Below are 22,054 nucleotides of genomic sequence, written 5' to 3' on the forward strand. Positions count from 1 at the left end.
TGAACGAAAAGGGGCGTGGAAATGTACATTTAAGGCGGAGCCTATTTTACTAAAGAGGCTATAACTCCAGCAAGAAATGAGATATCTTCACCAAACTTGGTACACATGTGTATGGGCTCAGTCTTTGGTCACGATAAAAAAATCGCGACGATTGGCCACTTGGTGGCGCTATAACATGGAAAAAACACAAAAAGGGCTATAACCACGCGACCGCTAGTCCGATTGACTGGAAAATTGGTATGCAATGTCTTGGCCCAAGGTACCATGTCTGTCTATGAGGACATTGGCGTATCTCCAAAAACATGGCCGCCATCGGCCAATGAAATTTGAGCACCTATTAGACAGGGTTAATGGAGTTCGATCGGAACAAAACTCAGTAGGCATGTTTGACTCATGGTCCTAGAGGTCTGTAAGAATTTTGAAAGAATTCGGCCACTAGTTGGCGCTAACGAGTTTTATGGCTCTGCAATCACGTGGTGTTGCACACATCGGCAAAATATGCATATCATATGATAGATCTCCTCATGATGAACAACTTTGCCTCTAGAACCATTGCTGTCAATAAAATCATTAATTAAATTTTCGTAATTATGTTAAAAACCTACTTTTGCGAACTAGTCCCTGGTTTTTTACCCAATTGGAACCAAACCAGTCTAGGACAATACTATAGACACTCTAGGTCAATAATTATTGAAAAAAAGTTGAACTTTTGCATTTGGATGGCTATAACAGGGCCATTTAGAAAAGAGGCGTGGCAAAATACACTCAAAAGCCTATAAATCCTAAGGTAAAACTCAAAACTTCACGGAAATTATTGGGTATATGTGGCATAACATGTTGAAGACACATGCAAAGTTTTATGGAGATCGGAGTATAGGGGGTGCTATAAGTGTTAAAAAGCTTTGAAAACCATGCATTCCCTATGGTGAATTGCCTGTATTGGCTGTAAATGGTATTTTCCATCCCGTTAATCAGGTGGGGTTAAAACAGCCACATAATATGCATATATTATGATAGATCTTCTCATACTGAACAACTTTGCCTCTATAACCAATACTGTCAATCAAATCTTTATTTAAATCTTCACAATTAGGTTAAAAACCTCGTTTTGCAAACTAGTCTGCCTGATCGGAACCAAACCACAGCAGTATGATTCTCTGGACTCTCCTGATCAATAGTTATCAAAAACATGTTGACCTTTACACTTTGGGTAGCTATAACAGGATCATTTAGAGAATAGGTGTGGTAAAACATGCTCAAAAGCATATTAATACTGAACGAAAACTCAAAACTTCACAAAAATAGGTGGGGTGTGTGTGTGTGTGTGTGTGTGTGTGTGTGTGTGTGTGTGTGTGTGTGTGTGTGTGTGTGTGTGTGTGTGTGTGTGTGTGTGTGTCTCTGTCTGTCTGTTTGTCATTCGAGCAAACAGCACTTCCAACATGCTACACATGCTAGCAGTGATTAGCTAAGTGTTAAATCAGGCAAAGAACATAGTAAGAACTCTATAAACATTATAGTGACCATCTGTGACAGCTAACAACTGCCTAGCAACACCATAACAACCATCAAGAACAACCTAGCAACCACCTAGCAACATGTTTATCATGTTAGCAAAGTAAAATAGTAATTTCGTCATACAATTTATTAATATTGTTCTATAATTCATATTTAGACTTTATAAAGTCACTACTATAATATTTATAATCATATTTTGTCAGTTAATCATTTCATTTCACCTAAAATATCTCTCAAATTCATTCAGTACTTAAAAACCTTTCATGCAAAAGGTGTCAAATGCTTAAAAACCTTAAATGGCTTGAACCCCGCTAAATGCTGCTCGCAGCTTTAATTATTATTATTATTATTATTATTATTATTATTATTCAGCCGAAAAACGCATCGTGCAGACCAAACTGTAAGGGCTAGAGACTTGAAACTTGGCCAATAGGTAGTACAAAAATCGAGGAGAGGTTATCAAATTATGAGCCAGATTGGCCCATAGGTGGCGCTATAGCAACCAAAAACGCGAAAGGGCTCATAACTCCTAAACCGTTGCTCCTAAGGGTCAAGTGTCTTATATCATTGGAAAGCTGAGACCATGACGAACAAAACGTATATCTCCGATTTCATTTCCGTCATTAAAAATTTTCCGCCATTTTGAATTTTGTTGAAAACCTACTTTTGCGAACTAGTCCCTGGTTTTTTGACCGATCGGAACCAAACCAGTGCCAAAATGTTGTCTGTAGTCTCAATATGAATATTCATTGAGAAAAAGTTGAAATTTCGATTCACGAAAGATAAGTGGATTCAAAATGGATGCTCAGGGCGGAGCCTATTTTACTAAAAAAACTATAACTCAAAAACGAAATGAGATATCTTCACCAAACTTGGATCACATGTGTATGGGATCATTCTTTGGTCTCGATAAAAAAATCGCGACGATTGACCACTTGGTGGCGCTATAATGTGAAAAAAACATGAAAATAGCTATAACCACACGACCGCTAGTCCGATTGACCTGAAAATTGGTATGCAGTGTCTTGGCCCAAGGTACCATGTATGTCTATGAGGACATTGGCATATCTTAAAAAATATGGCCGCTATCGGCCAATGAAATTTGAGCACCTATAAGACAAGGGTAACGAAGGCTGATCGGAACAAAACTTGATGGGCATGTTTGACTCATGGCACTAGAGGTCTGTAAGAATTTTGAAAGAAATCGGCCACTAGTTGGCGCTAACGAGTTTTATGGCTCTGTAATCACGTGGTGTGGCACCCATCCACAAAATATGCATATCACCTGATAGATCTCCTCATGTTGAACAACTTTGCCTCTAGAACTATTGCTGTCAATCATATCATTAATTAAATATTTGCAACTATGTTAAAAACCTACTTTTGCAAACTAGTCCCTGTTTTTTTCCCCGATCGGAACCAAACCAATCTAGGGCAATTCTCTAGACTCTCTAGATAAATATTCATTGAAAAAAATTGAACTTTTGAATTTGGATGACTATAACAGGGTCATTTAAAAAGAGGGGGCCTGGCAAAGCATGCTCAAAAACCTATTAATCCTGAATGAAAACTACAAACTTCACAAAAATAGGTGGGCACGTGCAGAATATTACTCTAAAGAAGCATGAAAAATTTCATGGAGATCGGGCAATATATGCCTCTATAAAAGTGAGAAATGTGATGAGGTACCATTGCTTTAAATGGTGTGTTCCCAAAAATTGCTATAATAAACGGCCACCAGAGGGCAGCAGAAGACCACTCATTGGTTCATTCTGGTCAGTAAGCCAGTTTAGAAAATCATTATAACTACATTGCAAATGACATTTTGACAATGTTGACCAATTAATTTGTTCATACTAGAACGTGGTAAATCACAATAGAATCATGGTAAATCATACTACAATGTGGTAAATTGTGGTAAATCATGGTAAACTATGGTAAATCACTATAGAATCATAGTAAATCATACTAGAACGTGGTAAATCATGGTAAACCATGCCAGAACATGGTAAATCGTGTTAAACTATGGTAAACCATGCTAGAATCATGGTAAATCATACTAGAACATGGTAAATCATAGTAATATATGCTAGAATCATTGTAAATCATACTAGAACGTGGTAAATCGTGGTAATATATGCTAGAATCATGGTAAATCATACTAGAACGTGGTAAATCATAGTAATATATGCTAGAATGATGGTAAATCATACTAGAACATGGTAAATCATAGTAATATATGCTAGAATCATGGTAAATCATTTTTTTTATGGAATACGCTAGAATCTTGGTAAATCATACTAGAATGTGGTAAATCATGGTAATATATGCTAGAATCATGGTAAATCATACTAGAACGTGGTAAATCATGGTAAACTATGGTAAATCACAATAGAATCATAGTACATCATTCTAGAACGTGGTAAATCATGGTAAACCATGCTAGAATGTGGTAAATCATGGTAATATATGCTAGAATCATGGTAAATCAAAATACAACGTGGTAAATCATGGTAAACTATGGTAAATCACAATAGAATCATGGTACATCATTCTAGAACGTGGTAAATCATGGTAAACTATGGTAAATCACAATAGAATCATAGTAAATCATACTAAAATGTGGTAAATCATGGTAAACCATGCTAGAACATGGTAAATCATGGTAAAATATGCTAGAATCATGGTAAATCATAATACAACATGGTAAACTATGGTAAATCACAATAAAATCATGGTAAATCATACTAGATTGTGGTAAACTATAGTAAATCACAAAATAATCATGGTTAATCATACTAGAATGGGGTAAATTGTGGTAAACTATGGTAAATCATAATAGAATCATGGTAAATGAAACTGAGCCAATGAATGTTTCTCTGCTGCCACCCTACTGGTTAAATTAGTCATTTTGTTCTATAATTCATAGACTTTAGACTTTGTAAAGTCACTATTATAACATTTAAAAATCACATTTTGTCAGTTTATCACTTCATTTCACCTGATATCTCTCAAATTCATTCAGTGCTTAAAAACCTTTCATGCAAAAGGCGTCAAATGCTTTAAATACCTACTTTTGCGAACTAGTCCCTGGTTTTTTGCCCAATCGGAACCAAACCAGTGCCAAAATGTTCTCTGTAGTCTGAATATCAATATTCATTGAGAAAAGAAGAAATTTCGATTTCTGGTTGCTAAGGGGTGGAAAAAGAATGTTGTGGGCGGAGCCTATTTTACTAAAAAGGCTATAACTTAAGAAGGAAATGAGATATCTTCACCAAACTTGGTACACATGTGTATGGGCTCATTTTTTGGTCTCGATAAAAAAATTGCGACGTTTGACCAGTTGGTGGCGCTATAATGTGAAAAAAACAACGACCGCTAGTCCGATTGACCTGAAAATTGGTATGCAGTGTCTTGGCCCAAGTTACTATATAAGTCTATGAGGACATTGGAGTATCTCAAAAAACATGGCCGCCATCAGCCAATGAATTTTGAGCACCTATTAGATGGGGTTAACGGAGGTCGATCGGAACGAAACTCGGTGGGCATGTTTGACTCATGGTCCTAGAGGTCTGTAAGAATTTTGAAAGAAATCGGCCACTAGTTGGCGCTAACCAAAAAGGGAAGCTCAAAAATTCACGAAAATTGTTGGGTATATGTGGCATGACATGCTGATGAAGCATGCAAAGTTTTGAAGAGATCGGACTATAGGTGGCGCTATAACTGTTAAAAAGCTTTAAAAACCATGCATTTCCTATGGTAAATTGCCTATATTGGCTGTGAATGGACTTTTCCATCTATTATTTCAGTGTTTAAAATCTTGCTAAATAAAACTTAATGTCTTTAATGCCTATGTGCTTTAAAGGCCTTAAACGCTTGAACCCCGCTAAATGCTGCTTGCAGCTTTAATTATTATTATTATTATTATTATTATTCTGCCGTAAAACTCATCGTGCAGACCAAACCGTAAATGCTAGAGACTTCAAACTTTGTCAATAGGTAGTCCAAAAATCGAGGAGAGGTTATCAAATTATGAGCCAGATTGGCCAATAGGTGGCGCTACAGCAACCAAAAACGCGAAATGGCTCATAACTCCTAAACCGTTCGTCCTAAGGGTCAAGTGTCTTATATCATTGGAAAGCTGAGACCATGACGAACAAAACGTATATCTCCGATTTCATTTCCGGTATGCAAATTTTTCCGCCATTTTGAATTTTGTCAAAAACCTACTTTTGCAAACTAGTCCCTGGTTTTTTGACATATCAGAACCAAACCAGTGCCAAAATGTTCTCTCTAGTCTGAATATCAATAATTATCAAAAAAAAGTTGAAATTTTGACTCATGAACGAAAAGGGGCGTGGAAATGTACATTTAAGGCGGAGCCTATTTTACTAAAGAGGCTATAACTACAGCAAGAAATGAGATATCTTCACCAAACTTGGTACACATGTGTATGGGCTCAGTCTTTGGTCACGATAAAAAAATCGCGACGATTGGCCACTTGGTGGCGCTATAACATGGAAAAAACACAAAAAGGGCTATAACCACGCGACCGCTAGTCTGATTGACTGGAAAATTGGTATGCAATGTCTTGGCCCAAGGTACCATGTCTGTCTATGAGAACATTGGCGTATCTCAAAAAACATGGCCGCCATCGGCCAATGAAATTTGAGCACCTATTAGACAGGGTTAACGGAGGTCGATCGGAACAAAACTCAGTGGGCATGTTTGACTCATGGTCCTAGAGGTCTGTAAGAATTTTGAAAGAAATCGGCCACTAGCTGGCGCTAACGAGTTTTATGGCTCTGCAATCACGTGGCGTTGCACACATCGGCAAAATATGCATATCATATGATAGATCTCCTCATGTTGAACAACTTTGCCTCCAGAACCATTGCTGTCAATCAAATCATTAAATAAATATTTGCAATTATGTTAAAAACCTACTTTTGCGAACTAGTCCCTGGTTTTTTGACCAATCAGAACCAAACCAGTCTAGGACAATTCTCTGGACTCTCGAGATCAATAATTATCAAAAAAAAGTAGATTTTTTGCATGTGGATGGCTATAACAGGGCCATTTAGAAAAGAGGCGTGGCAAAATACACTCAAAAGCCTATAAATCCTAAGGGAAAACTCAAAACTTCACGGAAATTGTTGGGTATATGTTGCATAACATGTTGAAGACACATGCAAAGTTTTATGGAGATCGGAATATAGGGGGCGCTATAAGTGTTAAAAAGCTTTGAAAACCATGTATTCCCTATGGTGAATCTCTGTAATCAGGTGGCGTTAAAACAGCCACATAATATGCATATATTATGATAGATCTTCTCATACTGAACAACTTTGCCTCTATAACCAATACTGTCAATCAAATCTTTATTTAAATATTCACAATTATGTTAAAAACCTCGTTTTGCAAACTAGTCCTAGGTTTTTTGCCTGATCGGAACCAAACCACAGCAGTATGATTCTCTGCACTCTCCTGATCAATTCATATTTAGACTTTATAAAGTCATTATTATAATATTTAAGATCACATTTTGTCAGTTTATCACTTCATTTCACCTGATATCTCTCAAATTCATTCAGTGCTTAAAAGCCTTTCATGCAAAAGGTGTCAAATGCTTAAAAACCTTAAATGGCTTGAACCCCGCTAAATGCTGCTCGCAGCTTTAATTATTATTATTATTATTATTCAGCCGAAAAACGCATCGTGCAGACCAAACCGTAAGAGCTGGAAACTTGAAACTTTGTCAATAGGTAGTACAAAAATCGAGGAAAGGTTATCAAATTATGAGCCAGATTGGCCCATAGGTGGCGCTATAGCAATCAATTGCGCAAAATGGCTCATAACTCCTAAACCGTTTGGTCCACACTCAAGTGTCTTATATCATTGGAAAGCTGAGACCTTGGCGAACAAAACGCAAATATCAGATTTCATTTCCGTCATTAAAAATTTTCCGCCATTTTGAATTTTGTTGAAAACCTACTTTTACGAACTAGTCCCTGGTTTTTTGACCGATCGGAACCAAACCAGTGCCAAAATGTTGTCTGTAGTCTGAATATGAACATTCATTGAGAAAAAGTTGAAATTTCGATTCACGGAAGATAAGGGGATCAAAATGGACGCTCAGGGCGGAGCCTATTTTACTAAAAAGACTATAACTCCAAAAGGAAATGAGATATCTTCACCAAACTTGGTAAAGATGTGTATGGGCTAATTCTCTGGTCTCGATAAAAAAATCGCGACGATTGACCACTTGGTGGCGCTATAATGGGAAAAAAACATGAAAATAGCTATAACCACACGACCGCTAGTCCGATTGACCTGAAAATTGGTATGCAGTGTCTTGGCCCAAGGTACTATGTAGGTCTATGAGGATATTGGTGTATCTCAAAAAACATGGCCGCCATCGGCCAATGAATTCGAGCACCTATTAGACGGGGTTAACAGAGGCCAATCCGAATGAAACTCAGTGGACATGTTTGACTCATGGTCCAATAGGTCTGTAAGAATTTTGAAAGAAATTGGCCACTATTTGGCGCTAACGAGTTTTATGGCTCTGTTATCACGTGGTGTGGCACCCATCCACAAAATATTCATTTCATATGATAGATCTCCTCATACTGAACAACTTTGCCTCTAGAACTATTGCTGTCAATCAAATCATTAATTAAATTTTCGTAATTATGTTAAAAACCTACTTTTGCAAACTAGTCCCTGGTTTTTTGCCCGATCGGAACCAAACTAGTCAAGGATAATTCTCTGGACTCTCTAGATCAATAATCATTGAAAAAAAATTTAACTTTTACATTTGGATGGCTATAACAGGGCCACTTAGAAAAGAGGCGTGGCAAAATACACTCAAAAGCCTATAAATCCTAAGGGAAAACTCAAAACTTCACGAAAATTGTTGGGTATATGTGGCATACTATGCTGATAAAGCATGCGAAGTTTTACAAAGATCGGACTATAGGCGGCGCTATAACTGTTAAAAAGCTTTAAAAACCATGCATTTCCTATGGTAAATTGCCTATGTTGGCTGTAAATTGACTTTTCCATCTATTATTTTAGTGTTTAAAATCTTGCTAAATAAAACTTAATGTCTTTAATGCCTATGTGCTTAAAAGGCCTTAAAGGCTTGAACCCCGCTAAATGCTGCTTGCAGCTTTAATTATTATTATTATTATTATTATTCAGCCGAAAAACGCATCGTGCAGACCAAACCGTAAGGGCTGGAAACTTGAAACTTTGTCAATAGGTAGTACAAAAATCGAGGAAAGGTTATCAAATTATGAGCCAGATTGGCCTATAGGTGGCGCTATAGCAATCAATTGCGCAAAATGGCTCATAACTCCTAAACCGTTTGGTCCACACTCAAGTGTCTTATATCATTGGAAAGCTGAGACCTTGGCGAACAAAACGTATATCTCCGATTTCATTTCCGTCATTAAAAATTTTCCGCCATTTTGAATTTTGTTGAAAACCTACTTTTACGAACTAGTCCCTGGTTTTTTGACCGATCGGAACCAAACCAGTGCCAAAATGTTGTCTGTAGTCTGAGTATCAACATTCATTGAGAAAAAGTTGAAATTTCGATTCACGGAAGATAAGGGGATCAAAATGGACGCTCAGGGCGGAGCCTATTTTACTAAAAAGACTATAACTCAAAAATGAAATGAGATATCTTCACCAAACTTGGTACATGTGTGTATGGGCTCAATTTGAGGTCACGATAAAAAAATCGCGACGATTGACCACTTGGTGGCGCTATAATGTGAAAAAAACATGAAAATAGCTATAACCACACGACCGCTAGTCCGATTGACCTGAAAATTGGTATGCAGTGTCTTGGCCCAAGGCCCCATGTATGTATATGAGGACATTGGAGTATCTCAAAAAACATGGCCGCCATCGGCCAATGAAGTTTGAGCACCTATTAGACGGGGTTAATGGAGGTCGATCGGAACGAAACTCAGTGGGCATGTTTGACTCATGGTCCTAGAGGACTGTAAAAATTTTGAAAGAAATCGGCCACTAGTTGGCGCAAACGAGTTTTATGGTGCTGTAATCACGTGGTGTTGCACACATTGGCAAAATATGCATATCATTTGATAGATATCCTCATGCTGAACAACTTTGCCTCTAGAACCATTGCTGTCAATCAAATCATTAATTAAATATTTGCAATTATGTTAAAAACCTACTTTTGCAAACTAGTCCCTGGTTTTTTGCCCGACCGGAACCAAACCATTCTAGGTCAATTCTCTAGACTGTCTAGATAAATATTCATTGAAAAAAAGTTGAACTTTTGCATTTGGATGGCTATAACAGGGCCAGTTAGAAAAGAGGCGTGGCAAAATACACTCAAAAGCCTATAAATCCTAAGGGAAAACTCAAAACTTCACGAAAATTGTTGGGTATATGTGGCATACCATGCTGATGAAGCATGCAAAGTTTTACAAAGATCGGACTATATGTGGCGCTATAACTGTTAAAAAGCTTTAAAAACCATGCATTTCCTATGGTAAATTGCCTATTTTGGCTGTAAATGGACTTTTCCATCTATTATTTTAGTGTTTAAAATCTTGCTAAATAAAACTTAATGTCTTTAATGCCTATGTGCTTAAAAGGCCTTAAAGGCTTGAACCCCGCTAAATGCTGCTTGCAGCTTTAATTTTTTTTATTATTATTAAAATAATTAATACTTTTATTCAGCAAGGATGCATTACATTGATCAAAAGTGACAGCAAATACATTTAAAAATTATTTAAAAAAAAAGATTTATATTTCTAATAAATGCTGTTCTTTTGACATTTCTATTAATCAAAAAATCCTTTAAAAATATATGATATCCACAACATTTTTTTTTTTTAAGTTTGTAACATAATTATTTCTTGAGCAGCCAATTATCATGATTTCTGATGGATCACCTGAAGGCTGGAGTAATGATGCTGAAAATTCAGCTTTGATCATAGGAATAAATTACATTTTACAATATAATACAAAAAACTATTATTTCACAGTATTACTGTTTTACTGTATCGCTGATCAAATAAATGCAGCCTTGGGGAGAATAAGACACTTCTTCTTTTAAAATCATTACAAATCTTACCGACCCCAAACTTTTGTACGGTAGTTTATATATTTCCCTTTTTGAATCATTTTCTGACCCCTGGTCTAATCAGTAGTCCAGCTAATTATCCGTCTCCGGGTCAGCTATAAAATATATTAGTGTGTATTGTACAACCAGAATGTATACTTGCAAACCAAGCTGTGCTAGGCCAAGAATTCACATTTGTCTTCTTGGGTAGAGCACTGTATGTTTCTGGCCAAAAAGAGGATATATGAGGGGGAGATAGAGAAAGCAATAACCATAATAGATGGGTGAAGAACAATAAAAGAGGAATATCACACCTGCCATCCAAGGTCTCGAAAACTAACGTACAGCTCGTGTTTCTTACAGGCCTGCTTCTGATCAGCACTGCTGTTCTCTGAAAAGAAAGAGAGAGACTTTTTCAGATATGATAATCACTTATGATAATGGCTTGCACGTTAAAGTCTATATCTGTTATTTTTAGTGTGAAATATATGCTAGAACAATGGTTTTCCAAATAATTATCATTAAAAAAACATTTAGCGCATTGACATTTCTCTTCCCAGCTTACATATTAATGACTCATCCTGTCTGTAGGTGTAAACTCATTATTATAATGAATTATTATTATACTTATTATAACATGTACTAAAATACTCTGTAATATTGTAATATTTTATTTTATTAATTTAATCAAAAATATTGTAAATAAAAGACTCTATTATTTTATTTTAATAAAAGTTATCTCCTTCTGCCACCAACCAAAGGTTATTTGATATTTTTTTAAATATGGGATGTATAGCCCACATGAGGTGAAATGCTGTCGTTGCTGTTTTACACTAATATTTCTGCTCAAACAGCTGAAAACATTTCAAATGTGAGCACTGTCTGACTTTAAATGTGTGACGAGGTGTTGAAGCTGAGGCTAACATGGAGAAATATGAAGAAGAGGTCACTGGAGTTTGCCGCAATCCTTATAACCAACCCTCATACCTATGCAGCACATCGACCCAGATTCATCTAATATCCATTTAACACTCTAATGCTATTACTGTGCAGAATAACCTGCAGAGAATTACACAGTAATAGGAACCATATGAACACACGGACACACATTCATGCACAAATTCTATCTCTGGTTCTCCTTTGCCTTAAAGGGATGGTTCACCTGAAAATGAAAATTCATTCATGGTTTACTTGTCACGTTGTTCCAAACCTGCAGGATTCTCACACAAAGCATTCATACAACTTCAGAAGACTTGCATGGACTACTTTTATGATATATTTTAGTATTTAATTATCTTTTGTTTTGGAGCTTGAGCTAAGAAGATTCGTCAAAGTTTCTGTTTTGTGTTCATCCTGATTTCTCTAAATGTTGCTGTGTGTGTTTATCTTGGTTGCCATGACAACAGTGTGAGAGCATGAGCGCTGCGCATGCTGACAGGAGCAAGCACAGAAGGCGTTTCTCGATGTCAAGGAAGGATCCTCGGAAGCCAGAACTCCAAGGATGCTTCGTCATCGACATCCGACGAAGGACTGTTCCAATGTTGAGGATCCTCGGAATTTCAACCAAGGACTGAGTCCTTCGTTCGTAAAATATGTCATATGCAGGAAAGGATGCATATGAGTAGCCTTCGCGCTCTTCGCGTTCTCAAATCACCCACAATCCTATGCACGCAGCTTCGCTAACTTCAGACGTTCGCGGAATCGGAGCATGAACGGGGCAAATATGCTTGTATCGGGGTTCGTAGATGGGAAGGAAGGAGGCGGGAACCGGCGAACGTTCAACAACTTTATAATAAATAATAAACAAAACGAAAGTAACGCGGGAACCCCCTCACGGACGATTGCCAGCACACACATAATAAAACATAAACAAACCATAACATAAAGTCCAGGGCTGGTCCTCTCTCGTCCTCGTTTAACGTTTAAATGCCGGTACAAATTACTACTGTATTGATATAAAAAAATATACAAATAACGTTACACATAACGTTATTGATGGCCAACGGACCTTTTCACTGACGTAATGACGCAATGACGTGCACTTGCTAGCCTGCTCCATTTACGTGTTCTTCGAATGCTAAAGAGGAGCCTCACCTAGCCTCTGAAGGAAGTGAATTGGAAGGATCAGTCCTTCCGAGGATCCTTCCTTGACATTGAGAAACGCCTATGGTGTCATGACAAATCCTATCCGCCGGTGAAATCGTGTCCGCTTATAGGACCCCCATTGGTAGTATTACTTAGTTTATCAGTTGAAACAATTCAGACAGAAGATCTGTAGAGACATCGAGTAAGTCCTCAGCCTCTAAACACATTCAGAAAAGATCTAGCAGAACATGTTTTGCCTCCCATTATAGCAATTAATTACATCAAATAAATGTTTTGTGTGTGTGTGTGTGTGTGTGTGTGTGTGTGTGTGTGTGTGTGTGTGTGTGTGTGTGTGTGTGTGTGTGTGTGTGTGTGTGTGTGTGTGTGTGTGTGTGTTTCTAGTATGGCAATGAATTCATAGTATATTTTTAAACAATTGCTTGTCCAGAACCATGTATAACAACTTTTTAATCAGGTATTTAAAACCGCTACCAGCGGACACGATTTCACAGGCGGACAGGATGTGTCATGACAACGGCTGAGCTGTTAGTGTTTTGACTGGATATTTCATTCGGGTCACATGACATTACTGTAGCTTTGGGCCACCATCTTTAATACAGACGGTCTCAGTAATGCCTGCTATATGTTGTGCAGTTGGCTGCAACAACAGTCGAAAGAGGAAACCCGAACTGGTATTTTATTATTTTATGAAGAACAAAGTGTTAAATAATAAATATTATTATTTCATAGCCTACTCCCTGTACTATCATAAAGGGACAATGTTGTATGTGTCTGAATGAATGGGTGAATTGTATCTTAGTATGTTCTCTTTGAGGGCTTTATACTGCCGTGCGTTTATGAGCTCAAGTGTTTGATTGAGATTATCTGATGTTCGATGTTTCAATTAATCAAATCAGGAAAAGTCAGGGAAATTCGGTTTTGATTAATTTGGTTTGGGAGTAGAGAAAAGCACGCTAATTTAACTGACAGCGGACCCGTGGGTTACATGTACGTTCAGATTATGCCTAATAAGCCGTAAACGGCGTAAGCATAAACCGGGCGGGACAGGTAGTTTTTTGCCTCTTACCTGATTTCGAGCGGCATGTTAACGCATTAACCTGCTTCCTGTCGGCTTATTGAAGTGCGCATGTGTGATAGGTGACAAAAACGCAAACTCAGAGCAGATGTAAACGCATCCAGACAGAGTGAGCGAGCATTTTGCCTGAAATAATATATCACAAACGCAGACTCTTTTAAGACCCAGAAAACATGTGTAAAGTAAAGATGTGTTCTCATCTCTTGCAGCAGAAGTAGAAGAGGTTCAGTCTAAACGCTGCATCTGTAACTGATGAGGGATAATAGGAGCCGAAAAATTTCCCGCTGACACATTGAAAGCCACAGCATATTGATATGCATCTGTACCTTTGAAAGCCTTCTAGCGATCCCCACTGTATGGGTAGGGGTTATGTACAAGATATATTATACATAATAATGGACAAAAGAAAACTGGGGGTAACAAATAAGGATCGGAGCCTAAAATAGACATTTTCTCCAGGTATCTCTGTGTCTCTCTCTCATTCAAATAGGCAGTTTGGCCGGCCACCGGGCGAGATCGGTCGTAAATATGGCGGCATTCTATTTGGTAGTGACGTAGGTGGCATCTATGAATAGTTTATTTCTCACAAGACCTTTTGGCATGCCTCCTGGACACTTTCCATATATACTCTGGTCGCTATCCACTGCCATAATAGGAAGGAGCGCGTGCAGAACTATTTTTAAAATTACTGCTTTTGAGGTCCGAAAGGTTTTGAAGGACAAGCAGGGTGAGTAAACGATGGCTTTAATTTCATTTTAGGGTAAACTATCTATTTAAGGAATAACGGTGAACTGCACTTATTCAGTCATCAAATAATCAATTATTGTTGTGCAGAAAAAATATATACTTACACTGTTACACACCTATACAGTTTGTACAAAAACATGAATGGGTATAAGTTTTTCTTGATATATTGTTTATAATGAATTGAATACTAAGAAGAAGGTTGGTGTCTAACTTTAAAAAACAAGCGAGGAGGAATGACGTTCTGGGTCACTAAAGACCCGATGCATGCATTTAAGGGTTTAATAATCAAGTACATGTGTTTTAGTATGTTAGTCAACACAAAATAAGTGTACTTCTTTAAAGTAAAACAAAAGATTTTAAATTATCTTTAAAGTACAACTTTGATATTATATATGAAGTGCACTAAAAATCTGTATATGAAAAGTGATATTTAAAGTGATATTTTATTATCATTATATTATCTGCATGTACAGATAATACAAGTTTATAAAAGATAAAAGTTTTTTTGAAAACACTACAAGTACAAAATCGATATAATTAAGCACACGTCTTTATCACAAGGGAGTCCAAAATCGCCCCCTATACCCTTAAACAGGCTTCAGCCATTTGTAGTGGTGTCTGAAACCATAGTGGACATTATCGAGTGCACCTATTCAATCCCACAATGCATCGCAATGAGTGTCCAACTGATGTAAACTCAACGGCCAGAGAATACCCATAATGCACTGTGAGAGTGCTGGTCCAATGTGGATACAGCGCAAGATCATACATTCCTTTTTATTGATTATTAAAATGTTTAATTAAGTTCCCTTTCAGGGGAACTCCCGTTGCATCGAAAGACGCTTATGGGAACGCTTGCGTGATGAAGTCATGAAGCACATGTGAAATCAGTCCAATAGTGTGAGGGCACGTCAGAGGCGGTGACGTCACCAGGAAGTATAAAGCCTGCCCAAAACACAACCGCGCTAGCTTCTGTTGTCTTCAGTAGCGCTTTGTGATCAGTGAAAATACAGTGTTTTGATAGTTAGTAAAGTAACTCTTATTCAACACTATGGCGGAAAAGCAGCAGTTTAGAGTGTGTGTGCACCCTTGCCCTCGCTTCCTTTCGGGTGGGGACACACATAGTCTTTGCGTTGCTTGTTTGGGAGAGGAGCATGCACGGTCAGCGCTCGAGGGCGCTGGCTGTGGGCACTGCGAAGCGCTTCCTTTACGGACGCTCCGATCCCGCCTGGCGTTCTTTCGCGAGGACGTTCGGGCTCGCGTTCCCCGGGGCCCTGGTCCCGCTGCTGCCGAGGCACAGCGGCGATTACAGTCCTGGGGTTCGCAAGTGGATCTATCAGCGGGGATAGAGACGGGCTCAGCCTTATCTCTTCCCTCACCTGATAGATCCAGTGCCTTTTCTCTGGGGTTGGAAGCACGCACTGCGGTTACTTCCACCCCGAGGGAGGCACCTCTGATGCAGCTCTCCAGTTCTGAGGAGCTGGAGAGTGTTAGTGTCAGAGAAGTAGAGGATCCGCCTCCTCAATCACAAGCATTTGAAGAGCTAGTTGAGATTTTGACTCGGGCTGTGGAGAGATTAAACATTGACTGGCCCGCAGACAGGCAGGACCTTCGTTCAAAAAGCAAGTTGGACGAACGGTTTTTTCCAACCCGGTCACAGCCTCAACGCCGGGGTCTACCATTTTTCCCTGATCTTCACACCGAGGTGTCAAGATCATGGGAAAAACCGGTTTCATATAGGGTGTATAGTGCACAAACATCACACTATTCCACTATAATGAATTATAAAGAGCACGGTTATGGGGAGATGCCTAAAATAGAAGATAATTTAGCAAGCTATTTATCCCCTGAGTCGGCATCTTCCCTAAAGGCCCCGGCATTACCCACTAAGCCAGTACGCACCACCTCTGCCTTAGTGGGTAAAGCTTATTCAGCGTCTGGTCAGGCAGCGGCATGTTTACACACGATGTCGCTGCTACAAGCCTACCAGGCTGAATTACTGAGCGATGTGGATGAGGGCGGGGGTATTGGGCCCGAAGTAGTGTGTGAGCTACGTCGGGCCACAGATTTGTCTCTCAGGGCCGCCAAGGAGACGGCCAAATCTATTGGTCACTCTATGGCAGCCTTGGTGGCTACTGAGAGACACCTCTGGCTGAATTTGAGCTCTATTAAGGAGAAAGATAAGAATTTTCTGATGGACGCGCCCATGTCTCCTTCGGGCCTGTTTGGCAACACTGTAAACACGGTTGTCGACAGGTTCCAGGAGGCATCCAAACAAGCGGTAGCGTTCCAGAAACTCCTCCCCCGCCGCTCACATTTCACTGGGGCTGCTGAGCACAGAGAGCAGCCCCACACATCAAAAGCTGGCTCTTCATACCGTGCCACACAAAAGCAGAGTGTGGCTTCTCGTGCTCCCCCTCAAAAAGATTGGGGACAGGGGAAGCGCAGTCTGCCGCAGCCTTCGAGGGGTAAGACGGATCTACGGACCGTCATTGCGTCCAAGAAGGCTGCTAAAAAGAAGTCCTGACGCCCGAGGGGTCAGGATTATGGGGGCGTTCTCCCCCGAAGGGAGGCAGAGTACACCTCATTATACGGTGCCTGTCTCCCTTCGGCGCCCTCCGGGGGCCGTTCTGCCAACCCTGCCACCTCTGGTGTTACAGGGCGCAGCAGTCTCCGACGAGCGTGCGTCCCAGGGTCCACCCCGAAAGGTAGTGGTCCTGGGGAACACGCCCCCTCCAAGGAGGGTCCTAGAGCAGCCAGTTCAGGTGTTCCCTGCCGGTTCGCCGTTACAGGGTGCCGTCCTGGCAGCTCAACAGAAACCAGAAGCCATTCTCGAGAGGATGGTACCTCTAAAAAATTTTTTGGCGGCGTGGAAGCTACTGCCAAATATTTCTCGTTGGGTCCTGCATACGATAGAGAAAGGGTATCAGATACAGTTCGGGTCTCGCCCGCCCAGGTTTTCGGGGGTCTTACCTACTGTGGTGGGCCCCGAGCAGGTTCTGGTAATGGAGCTAGAAGTGGAAGCCCTGTTAGAGAAAGGGGCCATAGAATATGTACCTCACTCAGACAGGGAAGCCGGCGTTTACAGCCGGTACTTCATAGTTCCGAAGAAGGGTGGGGGTCTGCGTCCCATTTTGGATCTTCGGGTGCTGAACGAGGCGGTCATGCAACTGAAATTCAAGATGTTAACCCTGAGACAAATCGTGCCACAGATCAGATCCGAGGATTGGTTTGTCACGATAGATCTCAAGGACGCATATTTCCATATATCCATCCTTCAATATCACAGGAAGTACCTGAGGTTTGCTTTCGGGGGGAAAGCGTACCAATACAGGGTGCTTCCATTCGGTCTAGCACTTTCACCCTGCACTTTCACGAAATGCGTAGATGCAGCCCTGGCGCCTCTGCGTCTCCAGGGGATTCGCATTATGAATTACATCGACGATTGGTTGATTTTAGCGCATTCGCATCAGGTAGCGGTTCGGCATCGAGATGTCGTTCTCGCTCATATGAAAGAGCTGGGTTTGCGGCTGAACCCCAAGAAGAGTGTGCTTTCTCCACTTCAGAGGACCACCTTTCTGGGAGTGGTGTGGGACTCTGTGCTGATGCAGGCACGCCTGTCACCAGCACGCATAGAATCCATACTGTCAGCAGTAAAGAAAGTAAAACTAGGCCAGTCACTTACTGTAAAACAATTTCAAAGAGTGTTGGGTCTCATGGCAGCAGCATCCAACGTGATACCTCTAGGACTGCTGTACATGAGACCCCTACAGTTGTGGCTCAGAACCAAGGGGTTTTCCCCGAGGGGCAACCCCTTTCGCATGATCAGGGTCACGCGGCGCTGCTTACGGGCCCTGTCTATGTGGAAGAAACCTTGGTTTCTGGCCCTAGGTCCGGTGTTAGGGGCTTCTGGTCGTCGCAGGATGCTAACGACAGATGCCTCTCTCACGGGGTGGGGAGCGGTCCTGGAGGGTCGCTCGACTCAAGGTCTGTGGGGGGACCGTCATCTCTCATGGCACATCAATCGCCTGGAGATGTTGGCGGTCTTTCTTGCCCTCAGGAATTTCCTCACAGACCTCAGGGGCCAGCACGTGCTAGTCCGCACGGACAACACGGCAGTGGTAGCCTATATAAATCACCAGGGGGGTCTGCGTTCACGTCCGCTATGCAAGCTGGCACGCCAGATCCTCCTATGGTCTCAGGGGAAGTTTCTCTCTATCAGAGCGGCTTATATTCCTGGGGTCCAGAATATAGGAGCGGACACACTGTCGAGACAGGGGTTGAGGCCCGGGGAATGGAGGCTCCACCCCGACGTGGTGGAGCAGATTTGGAGAGAGTTTGGCCAGGCCCAAGTGGATCTGTTTGCGTCTCGAGAGACGTCTCACTGTCCACTCTGGTTTTCCCTCACGCATCCAGCTCCGCTGGGGGTGGATGCCATGGTACAGGCGTGGCCGAGGCTGCATCTGTATGCTTTTCCCCCGGTCGCTCTACTCCCGGAAGTTCTAGAGATAATTCGCAGGGACCAGGTGCGCCTTATTCTAGTAGCCCCGCGTTGGCCGGGCAGGGTTTGGTTCCCCAATATAGTCTCTCTCCTCGATGGGCATCCACTTCAGTTGCCAGTCAGGAGGGACCTCCTGTCCCAAGCAGGGGGATCAATATTTCATCCCCGTCCAGAATTATGGAACCTGTGGGCGTGGCCGCTGAAGGGGCCCAGCTCATGAGTTCGGGTCTCTCTACCAATGTGGTAGAGACCATTCTGCACTCTAGGGCTCCCTCCACGAGGAAGCTCTATGCCCTGAAGTGGACGGTGTTCACTTCCTGGTGTAGGAACCGTCACCAGGATCCAGTTCACTGCCCTCTGGGTACAGTGTTGGAGTTCCTGCAGGAACGGTTTGATGCAGGTCTTTCCCCCTCCACCTTAAAGGTGTACGTGGCGGCTATTGGTGCTTACCACACTCCTCTGGGTGGTATGTCGGTGGGTAAAGATCCACTGGTGTCTCGTTTCCTTCGTGGTACTCTTAGGCTGAGGCCTGTAGTTCGCACTAGGGTGCCGGCTTGGGACCTGGGAACGGTCCTCCAGGGCCTCTCCCAGGCTCCCTTTGAGCCTTTGGAGGAGGTTCAAGACAAGTTTGTTACGTTTAAGGCGTTATTCCTTCTCGCTATTTCTTCTCTTAAAAGGATAGGAGATCTTCAAGCTCTGTCAGTGGCACCCTCGTGCTTGGAATTTGCACCTGGCATGGTCAAGGCCTTCCTTCATCCTAGGCCAGGTTATGTTCCTAAGGTCCCTACTAATGTAGCTAGATCTATTGTGCTGCAGGCCTTCTGCCCTCCACCTTTTCTCAATCCGGACCAGGAGAACAGTAATTTGCTTTGCCCAGTTAGGGCTTTAGATGCTTACGTCCACAGAGCTGCCTTGTGGCGTAAGACTGACCAACTGTTTGTGTGCTTTGGGCCCCCAAACAGGGGAGCACCGGCATCTAAGCAAAGAATGAGCAAGTGGGTGGTTGAGACTATCTCACTGGCTTATGAGTCGGTCGGACGGCCTTCCCCCTTGGCCGTCCGGTCTCACTCTACGAGGAGTATGGCGGCCTCTAAGGCTCTTATTTCAGGAGTGGCCCTTCAAGACGTTTGTGATGCGGCGGGCTGGTCCTCACCGCACACATTCGTTAGGTTTTACTCTCTGGACCTAGACTCTACTCCAGGGTCTGGGGTCTTGTCTCTCTAAGTGCTGTTTTCTGCACACTGGACAGGCACGTCTCGCTATCGTGGCGTTGGTATGACGTTCCCATAAGCGTCTTTCGATGCAACGGGAGTTCCCCTGAAAGGGAACGCCTCGGTTACGACTGTAACCTCGGTTCCCTGAAGGGGGAACGAGCGTTGCATCGTACTGCCATATCTCCTACATGCCTGTCAAAGCACTACTTCAGACTTCGAAGCTAGCGCGGTTGTGTTTTGGGCAGGCTTTATACTTCCTGGTGACGTCACCGCCTCTGACGTGCCCTCACACTATTGGACTGATTTCACATGTGCTTCATGAGTTCATCACGCAAGCGTTCCCATAAGCGTCTTTCGATGCAACGCTCGTTCCCCCTTCAGGGAACCGAGGTTACAGTCGTAACCGAGGCGTTTATAAATGCTAATTTCCACTGCAGAGCTTCAGATAGTCTTTTTATTACTGAAGCTGCCAGTTTGCTAAGCTTCAAATGATTGTTAAACAGCAAAAACAAACCTTGCAAAAGCGGCAGCCCTTCCGGCACTCAGTGTCCGTATTCACTCACTCGCTTTCATTCACTCCTTCAAGTGGACTATAGTAGTGGAGGAATGTGGGGAATAGGGAATGAGGGGACGATTTCCAACACAGCCTTAGTTTCATCACTAAGACAAAATTACAATGTCACTTCCATTTGGAAATGGAACCATAGAAAAAATGTACCTTGGTAGTACCATGGTATTATTTAAAAAAAACTTTCTTTGAGTTTTATTACTGCTCTCTTTAAATTTGTGTTTCTTTTCACTTGCCTTCACACTTTTGTATTCAATATTGAAAACACACACACGCACACACCTGCAATATTGGCTACACGCAGCGCCTCCTGGCCCTTGGCGGTTTTCGAGCGGTTGGGGTTGCGCTGCTTGTTGCCGCCCTGTGCGGAGCGGATGCTGCGGATGTGGACCTCCGTAGCTTTGAAGAAGGCCACCATGAAGGGCTGTTTGCTCTGGGGGCCGCTGCGGCCCACCAGCCCTGCCACCCATGGATTCACACTCTGTCCTGCAGGGGGAGACAAACAGATTTCAGCATTTACACCATTCATTTACGACTATCAGAAACGAGGAAATACATCTTGGAACTGTTAGTAAAAATGTGTTAACAAGTACAAATCCCAAAAGATAAGCAGTCACATCTCTGTGAAGTTATACAGGACTCTTGAAAGATGTTTTTTTTTATCTGCGTAGCAAGATTTTTTTTCTGTGTGTATTTCTGTGAATCAATTCTTAAGAGAGACTGTTTAAACACCCCACATATCACTCAACGGGATAGTTTAGCAAGCCTTTATTTTGTCAGAGCCCTGTGGCCTAATAAATCGCATAATATGCATTATATAATAATCAGTTCAACGGTCACAGTCTTATAAATCAAGAGGCTTGTGTAATAAAGTGTGTGGGTATGTGTGTGTGTGTGTGTGTGTGTGTTCTCCAAGAATATGCAATTTCTGTTGTTTATTTTGTGTAATCTTTCCCGCTCGCTCTCAAGAGTGCTTTTACTTCAGTTTACTCAGAGAATTCCTGCACTTACATCTGTTTCTGTGCCATCCTGGACTCCTTTTACCTACACACCGGCTTTAATGTGTGTGTGTGTGTGTGTGTGTGTGTGTGTGTGTGTGTGTGTGTGTGTGTGTGTGTGTGTGTGTGTGTGTGTGTGTGTGTGTGTGTGTGTGTGTGTGTGTGTGTGTGTGTGTGTGTGTGTGTGTGTGTGTGTGTGTGTGTGTGTGTGTGTTCCTTAC

General features: G+C 41.7%; 1 protein-coding gene across 1 annotated transcript in view; it reads right to left on the bottom strand.

The window, feature by feature from the left end:
- bmp7b (bone morphogenetic protein 7b) overlaps nucleotides 1-22,054 on the bottom strand; it is a 120,723-nt gene that overhangs the window by 27,914 nt on the left and 70,755 nt on the right. The window contains exons 4-5 of the mRNA XM_067446914.1: nucleotides 21,118-21,321; nucleotides 10,939-11,015 (exon numbers count right to left, since the gene is read on the bottom strand). Coding sequence (XP_067303015.1) covers nucleotides 10,939-11,015; nucleotides 21,118-21,321 — 281 coding nt within the window. The remainder of the gene's footprint in view (nucleotides 1-10,938; nucleotides 11,016-21,117; nucleotides 21,322-22,054) is intronic.

This window comes from Pseudorasbora parva, chromosome 6, assembly GCF_024679245.1.
Source record: "Pseudorasbora parva isolate DD20220531a chromosome 6, ASM2467924v1, whole genome shotgun sequence".
Classification (NCBI taxonomy): domain Eukaryota; kingdom Metazoa; phylum Chordata; class Actinopteri; order Cypriniformes; family Gobionidae; genus Pseudorasbora; species Pseudorasbora parva.